Source organism: Rhinopithecus roxellana, chromosome 6 (genome assembly GCF_007565055.1).
Source record: "Rhinopithecus roxellana isolate Shanxi Qingling chromosome 6, ASM756505v1, whole genome shotgun sequence".
Taxonomy (NCBI): Eukaryota; Metazoa; Chordata; class Mammalia; order Primates; family Cercopithecidae; genus Rhinopithecus; species Rhinopithecus roxellana.
In genome coordinates this window covers 71,225,745-71,241,522 of record NC_044554.1, presented here as the reverse complement: position 1 = coordinate 71,241,522, position 15,778 = coordinate 71,225,745, and the positions used below count along the sequence as shown (strand labels likewise).

Here is a 15,778-nt window from a genome sequence, read left to right as displayed (position 1 = left end):
TAATTTAATTCTAGGTGATGAATGAAATAAAAGAGAAAGTACTATAAACTGATAAACTTTCAAATCTATGTACATATATGAGAATACACACACACACACACACTCACACTCACTCACTCACAAAGCTATGCTAACACTATGAGTTCAGATGTTGATGTACTCAGCCCTCCAGAGGTTATCCCCCAAGCAGGGAGCTGCCTCTCTAGCATATGCTCAGGTCTAAAGGTACTCATTCTGAGGCCATGGGGTATATTGGGAGGCATGGGTGGCTGTGCTGCCTGTGTATTTTCACCACTAAGTGACATGTCCTGGGTGCCTTCTACGCTTGTTGGCTTTGTGAGCTGTTTTTAAAGAAAGGCAGAAACATATTGTTGCTGTGGAAATAGTGACTTCCGTCTGCAGGGATATAAGAGCTTGTTTGGGAGCTGATATAAGCCTGGCTTTTGAGCTAAGAACCCAGGAAGAATAGAGAGCAAGAGTGTGCTCTTATCTCACAGTCACGTCATTTGATGCAGGTGCTAGAACTGGATACAAACTTTGTGTTGGCTCTAAATCTTTAGCAAGTTCACAATCATCCACTTGAAGCAGAGGGAGAAATAAACAACTTAATAGATTAATTATTAGTATCTATTTTGAAACAGAATTGACTTTCAGTTCACCAGAGTACTTTCATTTCAAAAAAAAAAAAAAAATCTGTGGATAGCTATTCTTCAGATAAAAAATAAAACATTTTATGTGGAAATAAAAATTTTTTTAAAATACCCATTTGGTAAGCTCCCTTGTGGCAAGGACTTGGTCTATCTTGTTTAATACTGTATTCCCAGCCTCTAGCAAAGTGTGTGGTCTAAAAAGTGCTTGATAAATATAATTAAATAATTAATAAGAGGGGTTTCAACTTTCTATTCTCAGTAGATTCCTACTGAGTCATTGTGACATAGATAGCCATCTCTATGGGCAAAGCCAGGGCCTGAAGTTTTAATCTCAACATTCCCCACCATTTTTTTACACATAGTAATTGAATGATGAGTTTGTTTTCTAGATCTTATAATGTAAAACACCAATGAAATGGATAGTCTACATCAATCAACATGTACTTTTACTGCCTCAAAAATAAATATTCTACATCAATAAACGTATACATTTATTGCCTATCTTTTTTTGAGACATAGTCTCGCTCTGTCACCCAGGCTGGAGTGCAGAGACATGATCTCGGCTCACTGCAACCTCCACCTCCCGGGATCAAGTGATTCTCCTGCCTCAGCCTCCCGGGTAGCTGGGATACAAGCGTGTGCCACCACACCCGGCTAATTTTTGTATTTTTAAGAGAGATGGAGTTTCACCATGTTGGCCAGGCTGGTCTTGAACTCCTGACCTCAGATTATTGCCTATCTTTAAGATATGTAGCCAGTGAGAGAAAAAGTCAACAAAAACAAATACAGGGAATATATGGAACTATAGAGGTCAGTAGAGCAAAAGTATGGGAAAGTTATATATTGGAATGAATAAATAGAAGGCTTGAAAGAATCTTGTTCAGCCACATTCAAATACTGCATCCTATCCTTGACTCTAAACCCTAAGCATAACAGAGAACACTTTGAGAAGTATCAAAGGACAGCCACAAAGATGATTAAAGGGCTAGAAAAAAAGGCCTACGGAGTGAAGTTGAACAAACAGGGATTATTTATCCTGGAGTAGACAAGTATGACAGGTACCTTAATAACAGTCTTCATATTTAGGAAGGATTATTCCTTAGAGGATGCTGGCTACCTGCCTTTTATTCTCCAATGAGAGAAAAGAGAGAAATGGGTTTAAAAATCAGCATGAAGAATGTAGGTGAGGTAGGGGTGAGAACTATTTTTTTTCCCCAGTGAAATATTTTGTCCGTAATAAGAGAGCAAAATTTAGATGATGTGTTATCTAGGGCTGTGCTAAGATCAGGAAATTCAGGGCTCTCTCTTACAGGTTAGGTGTTCATACAAAAGTTTAAAATTATTTGACATATAGTTTCCTGCAAATGCATTCAATAATCACATGTAATGATGGTTCTGTTGCTTCCTTACACAGATTTTTTTTCCTTTACTTGGATTTAGTCAACATTGGTGACCTGGCTGCCACTGCTGTGCCCACTTGTGAATGGTCTGACCTTGCAGAAGGTGTGATTCACAGAGGGGGAATACAACAAGCCAGCATAGAAAATGGCTTTAAAGCCACCATGCCATTTGTTTAAGAAGTTAGGATGGAAGGGATGGAGGGTAGTAGCTATCTGTTCTATGAAAATATTGCAATGGTCAACCGATAGAAATGCTGGTCTCAGCGGAAGCCTAGGCATTTCCATGAACAAGGCACTAGAGACCAGCTGAAGCGCAAGCATGCAAAGCCACAGGCTCTACATAGAGAGGTCAGAATTTCTAGACCATCTTAAAGATGAAAGATACATGAAAGCAAGGCTAAATAACTTTCAAAATGCTCAACATGTTCCTTATAATCAATTCAACAGTCTTTTATAAAATCAGTAGAGTGAATATTCTAATTTCTTCAGTGACTTAAGCCTTTGTTACTGACTCAGGTGGATGAATGCAAACATACATTTATGCAATTGGTGTTTAGAACAATTTCTCCATGAAAATGAAAGTTGTGTCACCTTCCATTCATCAAACACAGTTTTACCATTGTTAAGAGAGCTTAGGTGATCAACATTTTTCTTTTTCCTATTCAAGCAAAATCCTCCAGTCAGTCTGCATGTGGAATTTCTTTTTTTAATTCTAGGCACAATTAAAGGTGAGTTAAGGCTCTGGTGGAAATCTAAAGAGCATCAGCAAATCTGAGCACTGCTCAGCTTTTGAATTGCTTTTCTACTTCTCAGTTCTTTTAAATGGTTTTCTATGGCAGGAACATTTTTCTTAATTAGTCACAGCTAATTAGTGTTCTGGCATAGACAAGTAATCAGAAATGTCAGAGCTGCAAGGCTACATCTCCCTAATCCTTTGATAATAATTTAGCCTCCTGGGAGGGCCCCAAGCTGCGGTAAGTAGTGACTGACAATAAGGCAAAATTAGGTGGGCAGCAGACCATTAGGATAGAAAAATAAAAAGCACTACCAAATCCTGCTGAGCACCATCAGGCAACTAACTGCACTGCCAGATGAGGTGCCTGTTTAAGCCTGTGTTGTTAATTAGCTGATTCTACCAGACCTGCCACATATGTCCAGGTGCCTCATGCAAAGATGTGTATTTCTGGGAATGTGCCAAATGACAATTGTGTTCCACGATCACATTTCAAGAATCTAAGCAAGAAGCCCGCATATTTCTTGAACATTCTTTTGAATTATCAAAGAAATAAGATCAACAAGCTATAATACACTTTCTGATTGAGTTTCTCTTAAGCAATTGGGCATGCTTATCTCAAGGTTCTCAGGTTTTAATTCACCAACAGCTCTGATTCAAATGAGGGCCTTTGGCCTCTCTGAACCACGTCTGGACTTGCCAAAGCTATTTTGGCATACATCATACATCAAAAGTTGATCCTTTTTATAAATTCTTACACTTACAAATAATAACTTAACATTACAATGAGGATTATTAACTCAAATGAACCAGACAACTGTAATTCGAGAGCAGAGGTTTTAAAGAGAAACAAACTTTAAGGAAAAAAAAAAAAGCTGAGGAGCAGCTCTGTATGGCATCTACTGAGGCAGAGAAGACAACACAGAAACAGGCTTGGCTATGACTATCTTAAAACAGGTCAAACAACTTCAGTTTGAGTCCAAATACCATAAGTAAACCAAAGAAGGATTATATACAATGAAACACAACAATGACAACAGCTGGAAAACAATGTGTTGAAAGCAGCTAAGTAACACATTGCTACAACACGTGAGATGAATGAGACACTCCTCTTATCATACATATAACCAAAAGGTTAAACTTTTTATCCACCTTTAGTACACAATGAGGTACTGAGGTACACAACACAATGATGTTTAGAAATAAATTACCTCGGCTGGGCATGGTGGCTCGTGCCTGTAATTCAAGCATTTTGAGAGGCCAAAGTGGGGAGATTGCCTGAGTTCAGGAGTTCGAGACCACCCTGGGCAACATGGTGAAACCCTGTCTCCACTAAAGTACAAAACATTAGCCAGGCATGGTGGCACACACCTGTAGTCCCAGTTACTTGGGAGACTGAGGAAGAATTGTTTGAGCCTGGGAGGCAGAAGTTACAGTGAGCTGAGATTGCACCACTGCACTCTAGCTGAGACTACAGAATGAGACTCTGTCTCAAAAAAAAAAAACAAACAAACCCAATAAATAAATAACCTCAAACGGCCTCAAGTACATCACTGTACTCATATCATACATCCCTTTCTACTGATGGAAAAGGAAAATAATGGCTATGACATGGGAATAATATTAGTATTTTAGTGTTGATAGGAAAATCATGGTTGGGCATACTGGTACAACAGTTAATTATTATATATAATAGTACTTTTATATAAAAATAAAACCAAAATGAAAATACTCTAATGGGAATCTATACTAATATATGAAGACCATATAACAACTACACAGTTATTAAAAAGTGAAACATAATTGAAAAGAGGAAAACTGCTATTTTAAAACCGACACTCACATATAAGAAAGTTTCCCATTTTTCTTTTTGAGACAGGGTCTTGCTCTGTCAGCCTCAAACTCCTCCATTTGGATGATCCTCTCGCCTTAGCCTATGAAGTAGCTAGGACTACAGGAACACACTATCACGCTAGGCTAATTTATATATATATATATATATATATATATATATATATATATGTATAACATAGCAACAAATAACATAACATATAACAGCAACAAATTGTTATATGTTGCTATATATATAATATATATAATATCTATTTTATATATATATATAGAGAGAGAGAGAGAGAGAGTAACAATTTGTTGCTATGTTGCCCAGGATCTTCTTGAACTCCTAGACTTCAGTGATCATTCTCACGTTGACCTCTTGAAGTGTTGGGATTATAGGCATGAGCCACCCTGCCCAGCTAGAATACTTCTATAATATCGTGGAATTATAAGACATGCAAGAAGGCAAAGATGGTCTTCCATCTCAGTGGGTTCCAGCCTGCATTCCTAGTAAACAGGCTGATTACATATACAAAGAAATTCGTCCAAATAATATGATTGAAAAAATACATTATCAGCGCTAAATGCATATAACCAAGTGTACTGTGAAAGTTCTATTTAATGGTCACTCTTATCTATGTTTTGTTGATTTCAATTGTGTATTGTGAAAGTTCTATTTAATGGTCACTCTTATCCATGTTTTGTTGATTTCAACTATTCTCAGGAAATCAACATACTAATAAACAATCTTTAAATACAGTAAGAATAGCAGTGTTAATCTTACCAAGAATGAGTAAATTCTCACATCAAAATGTTTGGGCATTGATGTGAAACACTAGCTCAAAAGTTCTGGGCAGGGTGGGCGTGGTGACTCATGTCTGTAATCTCAGCACTTTGGGAGGTGGAGGCAGACAGATCTTCTGAGGATAGGAGTTTGAGACTAGCCTGGCCAATATTGTGAAATCCTGTTTCTACTAAAAATATAAAAATTAGCCAGGCATAGTGATGCATGCTTGTAGTCCCAGCTACTCCGGAGCTGAGGCAAGAGAATCATTTTAACCTGGAAGTGGAGGTTGCAGTGAGCCGAGATTGCACCACTGCACTCCAGCCGCAGTGACAAGAGCAAAACTCCATCTAAAAAAAGAAAAAAGTTCTGGGCATTTTCCCCTTTCTTAAAATTTGGGAGTCCAGAGGCAAACAAGAGCATGTAAGTGCAAAATCAGTTTCATTTTGAGAAGCACATTCAGTTATAATATTTTCATTATTTTCTTTTTATCTTACACTAATAGGCTACTGAATCCATTTATATAGTGCAGGTCAATTTTACTTAAAATGTTTAATTTAGAGTTTCTTTACTGGAAAGTAAGCATTCTTTTCACAGAAAGCCCTGGGAAATTAATCCTTTATAAAATGCTGTTTGGATGAATATAACTGATTAACTGTCATTTAAAGAATTACTTTAAATTTTACAAGACATCATAACATTAAAAAAATCTTGTGGAGATGAAACTCCTCCACAATTAAACATTCAATCAGTTTATAACAAAGAGCATGTTTAATCTGCATGATTTACCAATTAAATATTGTACCCTGATGTGTCTTCAGCATCATGAGAGCTAAAATGAGATAGTTCCCAAGGGAGTCAAGGTGGGCAGTGCCCAATAAATGCACAATGGTTTAGAGAGTTAGGTAGGTTTAGTGTCTATCTGGGAAAATAAGATGTGCTTCAGTCAACTCTCAATTGCCTCCACATTTCAACATTCTTGAACCTTAGAAAATGACAAGAGAAATGCTGTTGTGGTCATTACTACAGATGTCAGTTTTGACTTCTGAAACATCACTACTTTCCAGCCCAGAGAGCCAAAGCTCTGAAGAAATGTACTGGCATCTCTGCTGGCACATGTATACCCATGTGTGTGGCTTGTGCTACATGTTCTGAAACCTAAGAGAGTGAGCAGCCACTCTGCCTGGGAAGAAACATCATAGTAGGCATTAAAAATGGAATTGAAGAATTAGAAAATCTTTGTCATACATTTTATATTGGGATCAGGTTGAAGGTGGTTTTGATTTGATAAAAATTTTAAAAAGACTGCTGACAATGATGCCTTATGTGTTTAAAAAAAAAAAAAAAGGACATTGGGGTAAGAGAGAGAGCCTCAAAGCAGAAAAACTTTCTTTTGGTATATCATGATCTTTCCTACTACAGGATAACTTCTTTCAGGTTTTCTTACCCAATAAGTCACTTTTTTAAAATTGGAAAAGTAAATGTAGCATGTAGATTATAAACTTAGCTTGTGCCTCAGTGGCCACGTGAGAGGCAGAGATACCCTCTGTTTAAAACATCCTGGTCACCTGGAAACACTGAGCCTGAATACAGAGTATATGTATTGCAACTTTTTAAAAAAATTTGGATTTCAGACCCACAGTGATAGATATACACAATGTCATATATAGCACAGCTATTTTTATAGATAGATTTTCTTTTCTATTAATCTACTGCACATGCTACTGCTTCTTAGGTGGGACACTTTGTTTTCACCTGGCTATCACAAAATAACTTAGAAATTACTATCCTGAAGTACAAGATCCTTTACGCAACCAGCCCAGTAATTTCTGTCATCATTGCTAACATTAAAATTGGTTTAAAATCTGGAAGAGTTTCAGAAATCATCTGGAGTTCCAGACCAACATCTTTAGTTTACATGTACTAAGTAAACTGAGTCTTACACAGATGGCATAACTTTTTCAAACTCAACCAGATATTTAATGGCAGAACTGTGGTTGGAACTCAAGTTTCTGCATTCTCAGACCAGAGCTTTTCCCATAACACTATTTTATCATTTCAAATTTTGTAAGTCAGAGGTAAGGTAGATACAGCATAGATTTTGAAACTTGAGAAATACGATTTCAAAGTTTAACTCAACAATCCACAAATCACTTATCTTCTCTGAGTGGGAGATCATTTTAACCTAAAAACAGGAATAAAATGGGATTGACAGGATCTAGCCTAGGAGCTTGGAAATGATATAGGTGAAGCACCTAGCACATTTCCTGGAACAAGGAGGTGGCCAGGGAATGGTAGTGGTGAAAGCTATGGCTATTATTTTGATAGCTTGAAAAGATTAAGGATGTATCTTAAACAAACTTAGTTTTCTCTGTTAACATCATGGACCTGCTATAATTTATTTATACTTTTAAAAAATTATTTCTGTTTTGAGCAAAAAGTGTTTTGTAAATCTGACTACTTAGGAAGTGAATATAATGCCTTCACATTTGTCCTAATATTAGCTTTTGTGACTCTCAAAGGATACTTTTAATTTTAATATTTCAAGATTTGATGTAAAAATTGAAGATTATCCTATTTATGATCTTTAAGGTAATGCACATTTTATTCATTTCCTCTTTCATACTTTGACATTAATGACTTGTTATTGGAGATGGGAATGATAGCAGCAGTGCAGAATGCTCCAGAAGCAGATTTTGTGTGGTAAATGGCTGTGTAGGTTGTACACTGAAAACTCTTGAAGACATCATTCTCATTCCTAAAAAATTGGGCACAAATCTAGGGCAATGTCATGTTTTTGGTCTTAAGCAATAGCACCTTATTTAAACCAAAACCTGGGGTATTTCATCACAAAAATAAGGAACAATCAAGATGTTTAAATGATCAAAAAGTTATAGAGGTCAGGGATGCTGTGAGTAGTTAGTTACTACACTCAGGGAAAGTTCCACAAACTTTTTAACATAGCCGCATCACCTGCAAAGACTATTTAGTAAAACATGCTTTCCAAAAATGTTGAGGGCAGGGTGAATATGTTTTGCAGACTAATTGTTTTATATAAAAATAGTGTTATGTGTGGTATTTCCAAAACTAAGTGAATTTCTTGAAGAGTTTAAGCCCTCATGTTGCATGACCCAGAAACTGTAGCCCTTGTTTTCTTATCTGGGTTGGTTAAAACCACTAAGTTTTAACTCATTATAATACGTGTGTAAGCATGTTTTCACTTGCATCTGAAGTTAACAAGATCCATTTACTTACTTATATAGGAAATACTCTAATTGGAATAGCAAAAGTTTGTCGTGATGCCTGAATGAAATTATTCTCTTCAATCTTTATCTGTAATAGGCTAAGGTTGCTAACAGTATTTATAGGGTCATTATTTTCAACTGTTTTTTGACACCTAACAATATTATTTTAGGCTCTAGCCAAGTGGATTTCCAATAATTATATAATGTCTCTCAGTAATGATCTGTTGCTTAAGATACACGTTCTACTTTACCTTTTAACACGTACTTGATAACCTCTCATTTTCTAACTGTAATTGAGGCAAATTCAGTCTTGGCTAATTAGGGGCTTTTAGATCCTCTCATACATGTTATTCTTGATGACAAATCAACAGAATTAGGGTCTATTTTTATTTTTAAATAAAGTAATTAAAAAATGTGCAATTTAAAATATTAGAATGTTTAAGGACATTACAATTATTTTACAAATAACAAGTCCAGTGTTCTACCGGGGATATTCAAAATACAAAACCTTCACAACCAAAACAGAATGGTTGCTTATTAAGGGTTACTTTTAGACTCACAGCCATGTCAGATGCTTAGGTATTGAATGAAAGTATATATAACAAGGGCAATTAAACTAGTGTCATATTTTAATGTTGGCCTCCTTAGAGTCACTTTAGTTCCCTCTGTCTGTTATTGTTGCCACAAAGAAAGTCTTCCAAAGAACTTCAGTGAATGAAGAGGAGTTGGAAGTAGAGAATAACTTCAAGGAGAAAAAACTACCTTTATAATGAACTGATGGCAAGAATGGATTGCAGTAAATAGGTCACCAAGTCAAAAAACTGAAGATGTTCAGAAGGTTCACCTACTCCCCTTGACAAATCTATCTACGATGGTCTACTTATAGAATGACTTTAACTTTTCATCATAGAAGATGTGCTTTAGCTATTCTAAGAAGAATCATAATGGGAATAACATCAACTCAATTTCCCTCTTCTGTTCAACAGTTTTGAAAATCACCACATTAGCAGAAAAAGTAAAAGAGAACTTGGAAATGGAACATATGCTTGTAAATTCAGAGGAATACCAAATGGAAGCAGAATTTGCTAATATGGTTTCAGTATTTTGTAAAAGAGCCAGCTGGATGGATAATTTTTCTACCCCTGCAGGGCATCAAAGCATTTAGAAAATCATTTTTTTCACACATATTAACACTTAGCTTATTAGAACAGGTGATACTTTTTATTGTAAGATGGCCTGAGTAAACGGTAGAAACAGAAAACATGAAAGATAAGATTCATTTTGACCACCCAAACTGACAGTGAACACTGACACGAGAGACCATGGCAGAGAGGATGACGTAGCAGGACCTTCTGTAACTGCCACAGCTGAAGTGTCACCATGAAGCCCGTGAATTGTTGTTACGAAAACATTTGCAGTAACTTGCATAATTAAATGAAACTGCCAGAAAAGCATTTCTAAAATGCAGAGAAGATGTACATAAACAAATAAGCTTCAAAGCAAATATTACATTTAGGAATCTGTATTGTGGTGAATTATGCAAAGTTATGTCACAAGCAAAGTATCATTTCCTTTGAACTGACTGTAAAATGATTACAAATGAATGACAACATTGTTATTTAAATTGACTGCTCTCTTAGTCTCCTTTACAGATACTGAATAAATGAAATGTGATGATTACAGCATACAAAACCACAATTCTCATTTCTAGGCATTGTCATGCCTAAATGCATTGTCATGCCTTAGTACTGATAAAACTAGGCATTGTCATGCCTTAGTACTGATAAAACTGTAATATTGCATATTTAGCATACATTAGTACTTTATATCCAGATAAAAATGTTCAACAGCAGAGTGGCAGATATTGGCTTTACTGTAGCTTATTTGTTTAACTGTAGAATATCATATTGACTTAAAACATCTTATAGTAGGGACCACATCCATTAGAACATGATTTGGTTTATGGAATGCTACAAAAGGCAAGTGAAAAGATGCTGAACATCATGGTAAAATTATTATTATATAGCTTGTTATAACTAACCTCAGGTTTTTGAGACTCATTCTAATGGTGACAATGTTCATGTAGAAAAGGAAGCTAATTAAGGCTTCCATCAGCAGTCAAAATAAGTAGAGAAATTATCAACGATGTTAGCTGCAAATGAAGAGGAGTTGGAAATGGGGAATAACTTCAAGGAGAAAAAACTTCTACCTTTATAATGAACTGATGGCAAGAATGGATTGCAGTAAATAGGTAACCAAGACAAAAAACTGAAGATGTTCAGAAGGCACCCCGCCGGCTCCCCTGGCCCACACACCAAAAAATATATCTTTGATGGTCTATTTCTAGAATGGCTTCAACTTTTTATTTTTTTATTTAGTCATTTTTTTGAGACCAAGTCTCACTCTGTCACCCAGGCTAGAGTGCAGTGGAGCAATCTTTGCTCACTGCAACCCTCGCCTTCCAGGCTCAAGCGATTCTTGTGCCTCAGCCTCTCGAGTAGCTGGAATTACAGGCATCCATCACTACACCCAGTTATGCCTCTTTTTTTTTTTTTTTTTTTTTTTTTATTAGAGACAGGGTTTTGCCATGTTGGCCAGGCTGGTCTCGAACTCTTGCCCTCAAGTGATCCACTGGTCTCAGTCTCCTAAAGTGCTGGGATTACAGGCATGAGCCACCACACCTGGCCGGCTTCAACTTTTTAGTATAGAAGATAAAGGATCACAAAAAGGAGAGTAGGCTTTGCAACTATAGCATCAAAATTCAACTTTTCTCTTTGCAGTTTATCTATGGTGTCAGCATACCTTGCAAGGGAAGTTACTTACATCAAATAACTTTTCTATATACATTTCCTCATTGACCTTTTCTCGAAGAATATCTTGGTTTTGCCGAACAAACATAATATAGGTGTCTGCCAGATCCATTCCTGGTTTCTGTTGTGAAGGAAAAGCAGGGGGAACAAAATAACATCAGGTCTCAATTGTGAAATTATTATTTAATCACACCCTGAAATATAATTTTAAAAATTACAGTCATAACATGAGCTTAAGACTAAACCAACAGTGAGCATCTTCAATACATTCTATAATTAAAGCAAATAAAAGTTTATTACTGATTTTCACAACTTGAGATCAAATTGAAAATACAGAGTTGTAGATCTGTAGATATCTTTTTTGTTTGTTTGTTAAATGGCTATCTTGAAAGGCCAGTATGTCAAGCAGTATACATGAACAAATTTTTCCAAAAATTTTCCATGTGTAATTATAATTTATCAATTGCAAATACAATTTACTTTGCATCATCTCTGGCTGGCTTATCAATAATATTTAAAAATGTGTGAGTACCATGGCTCATGCCTGTAATCCCAGCACTCTGAAAGGCTGAGGCAGGTGGATTGCTTGGGTCCAGGAGTTCAAGACCAGCCTGGTCAACATGGACCAGCCTGGTCAACATGGTGAAACCTCCTCTCCACAAAAAAAAAAAAAAAAAAAAAAATAGCTGGGCGTGGTGGTGTGCGACTGCAGCCCCAGCTAGCTAGGAGGCTGAGGAGGAAGAATTGCTTGAGCCTGGGTGGTTGAGGTTGCAGTGAGCTGTGACCGTGCCACTGTACTCTAGCCTGGGTAACAGAGCCAGACCCTGTCTCAAACAAACAAATGAAACAAAATAAAACCAAACCAAAAAGTGTTAGCTTTCTTTAGGGTGCCTCTCTCACCTATTATGGGTGTTCAAGGAATACAAACTAAATTTTTTTATTAAGCTGAGTAAATTATGAGGAAGATACTGGGATATTTAATATATTACAAAATGAAATATAAAATATCTTGTGGATTATCCATTGCTTCTACTCAATATTTACCAATATTATCTGAACAATTTATTTCCTTTTAGAAATGTGGTAAGAGTATCAATGAACTAGTTTCCTATGTAGAGCCAAAGATGTGGATTAAATACCTTTCCAAAGTTATCTAACATTTGGTGTCTTCTAATAGCAGAGGAGGTAATACAATTTCTCCTTGCTATAGATGCTACAAAGTCAGTACTAGGAAGGGATAGAAGCCTGCATGGCTGCTAAAGACTTTTTCTTCTTGATTTATATTTAGCTCTTTCTTGAACTTCATGTAGCTGGATTAGATAATGAAAACGCTTACTTGTGCCATCTACACCTGGGGTTGGTTCCTAATCTGTATTGAGTTACTGATTAGAGTATGACATTAATAAGAACAAAATGATAAATATCTATCATTATGGAGATCTGCTACCAGTTAGATAGGTAGATCTATTACATTAGGTAGATCCATCTACCTAATGATAGATAGGTAGAACTGATGCCCAAATAAGTCAGTTAGCTTTGCATCATTTCATATTCACAGAACACATCTATAACCTTTGTCAGCAGACTCATTTGCAAAAGTAAATATTATAAGAAAATTAGGTGAAAAAGGATATAGGCCATTTAACTATTACCATTGCTGGAAAAACAACTCAAGGTATGCATGTGAGTGATGCTAGGACAGTGGTCACATCTCCCTAAATGAAAGAGAGTTCTGCCGGGCGCGGTGGCTCAAGCCTGTAATCCCAGCACTTTGGGAGGCCAAGATGGGAGGATCACGAGGTCAGGAGATCGAGACCATCCCGGCTAACATGTTGAAACCCCGTCTCTACTAAAATATACAAAAAACTAGCCGGGCGAGGTGGCGGACGCCTGTAGTCCCAGCTACTCCGGAGGCTGAGGCAGGAGAATGGCGTAAACCCGGGAGGCGGAGCTTGCAGTGAGCTGAGATCTGGCCACTGCACTCCAGTCTGGGCAACAGAGCGAGACTCTGTCTCAAAAAAAAAAAAAAAAAGAAAAGAAAAAAAAAAAGAAAGAGAGTTCTTGCCATTTTTTTTGGAGGGGTCATATTTATATAACATAATAAAATTGTCCATCTCTTAACCAATATATAGTATAGGCAATGAGCATGTCTTATTTATTCCATTTATAAAAAATAATTTGATTTTTTGTTACAAAGTTATTTCTGTGCAGTAAGAATTACTGCAATTTCTTACTGCTCTTATATGTAGTCTAAAGGTCAATATATACCACATAAATTCAAGGATCCTTTCAAAATCACCCTGATACAACATTAGCTGTAACTTGAAATAACTATATAAATGTCTTTACTGGTCTTTCCTTTAATAGCACTCATACACAATGTTGGCAATCTATTTTCAACCTAATGGAGGCAACTTATCAAATTCATTCCTTCACTATTCCAATAATTCTCATGAGCAATGTTTGAAAGTTTAAACAATTACAAAGATAGTCAATTAAAAAGCTAGACTGTTTTCTTCTTTGGGGCAGGGGAGATTATACATTAGTTTTTCCAGTGAAGAGGCAGGGTAATTTGTACAAAGATTACTACTATTAATACTTGAAGGAGGCTGGGCGCAGTGGCTCATGCCCTGCAATCCCAGTACTTTGGGAGGCCGAGGCTGGCGGATCAAGAGGTCAGGAGATGGAGATCATCCTGGCTAATATGGTGAAGCCCCAAACCCCGTCTCTCTAAAAAAAATTAGCTGGGCGTGGTGGCTTGCACTTGTAGTCCCAGCTACTTGGGAGGCTGAGGCAGGAGAATTGCTTGAACCCAGACGCAGAGGTTGCAGTGAACCGAGATCGCACTCCAGCCTGGGCGACAGAGACTCCGTCTCAAAAAAAAGAAACAAACAAAAAAAACCTTGAAGGAAACTAACTCCTAAGATACATATTTCTCTCTGTGCGCCTCTCAAACTCTGTCAAAACACTGAAAATGAGAACATTCAGAAAACCTACTGCTGCAGAACAAAAATGACATGAGAACGATTTTCAACACACACTAGCAAGTTAGCTCAGTATCTGAGTTTCAGGTAAGTACCCAGAAACAGGATGCTGTAATGTACAAAATACCAAGGTAGTTGGGTACAGCCCAGTTGAATTGGGAGTTGAAGAACAGACAAATGGGAGCCTTGTCTTTACTACTATTTCTCCCCACCCCAACCCCATTTGTGTTTCCATCTTTTAAAGGCCATTGCTTAGACATTCAGTTCAGTCAGTCACTAGACCTATCAGTCTCAGTGGAAACGAAGTTATGGCCAGGGAGACTGAATAATAATGACTTTAAACATTCACCGTAGACACGGGTAATTTCTTTTCTGTTTCCTTGATCACTTATAAGATTAGACTATCATGAAGCACTGTCCAGGAAGAGTTTATCTTCCGCCATCTAAAACTAACAAACAGTTTACAGTTTAAGCCTGAAAGAAAATGAAATGCTTTTCCCTATTGGCAGATCCAAGGGCTATAATACTGAAATTTCTAAGTTGAGACAGTTCTACAATTTTATAAGGAAAGAAAAATCTCTGGTTGAGGATATGAGGCAAAGCTCATTGAAAAGTTTGTTGTAAAAAATCAAGTGTTTCCTTTTCTTTTTAAAATTGCATTTTCTTCCCTTCTGGCAAATTAAGATCCACTTGCCTAAAAAGCAAACCCAGGATTCTTACATTCTTCACTGGAATTATTTCCTTCTTTATCATTGAGCTGTTTACCTATTCTTGAAACTGTGACATATGGGAATTTCACACCTAGTGAATATATTTTCATGTAGCTTGTGGCATGAGTGTATAATCATTAAAAGAATATACATAAGTAAGAGTAACTGCAACAGCTGGTGACATTTACCAATTAGAATTATAGTTCTTTAAAACACTTTATCCTTCATTTGGTGTATGAAGGGTAATTATCTCTGATAAATTGCTGAAAAAAATGTAATTTTCCTTTTAAACAGTTTCTACATACAGTACAAATGTGTTTGGATAGAACACATTATCGCTGGTTCAATGCTCCCATGTGCTAAGACTCTGTTTTATTATAGTGGTAAAATTTACACACTGCAAGTCACTGCATCTAATTCCATTAAGTGTTATCTTAAAAGAAAATGAAGTTTAGTGAGAATAATAACAACTAAGTATGATAGTACATTTTTGTGGGTATTTTTTTTTTGGTGTGTAAATGAAAACAATACATATGAGTATACTGTAAAGACAAACTATAACTACACATTCTGATACAAATGCATGACTACCCAATTATATCAAAAGAGTAGCCTGTTAAACTTCA

General features: G+C 36.5%; 1 protein-coding gene across 4 annotated transcripts in view; it reads right to left on the bottom strand.

The window, feature by feature from the left end:
• CADPS2 (calcium dependent secretion activator 2) overlaps window positions 1–15,778 on the bottom strand; it is a 602,646-nt gene that overhangs the window by 14,972 nt on the left and 571,896 nt on the right. For all 4 annotated transcript variants that reach the window (XM_030932945.1, XM_030932946.1, XM_030932947.1 and 1 more), the window contains one exon: window positions 11,472–11,579. In XM_030932945.1, coding sequence (XP_030788805.1) covers window positions 11,472–11,579 — 108 coding nt within the window. The remainder of the gene's footprint in view (window positions 1–11,471; window positions 11,580–15,778) is intronic.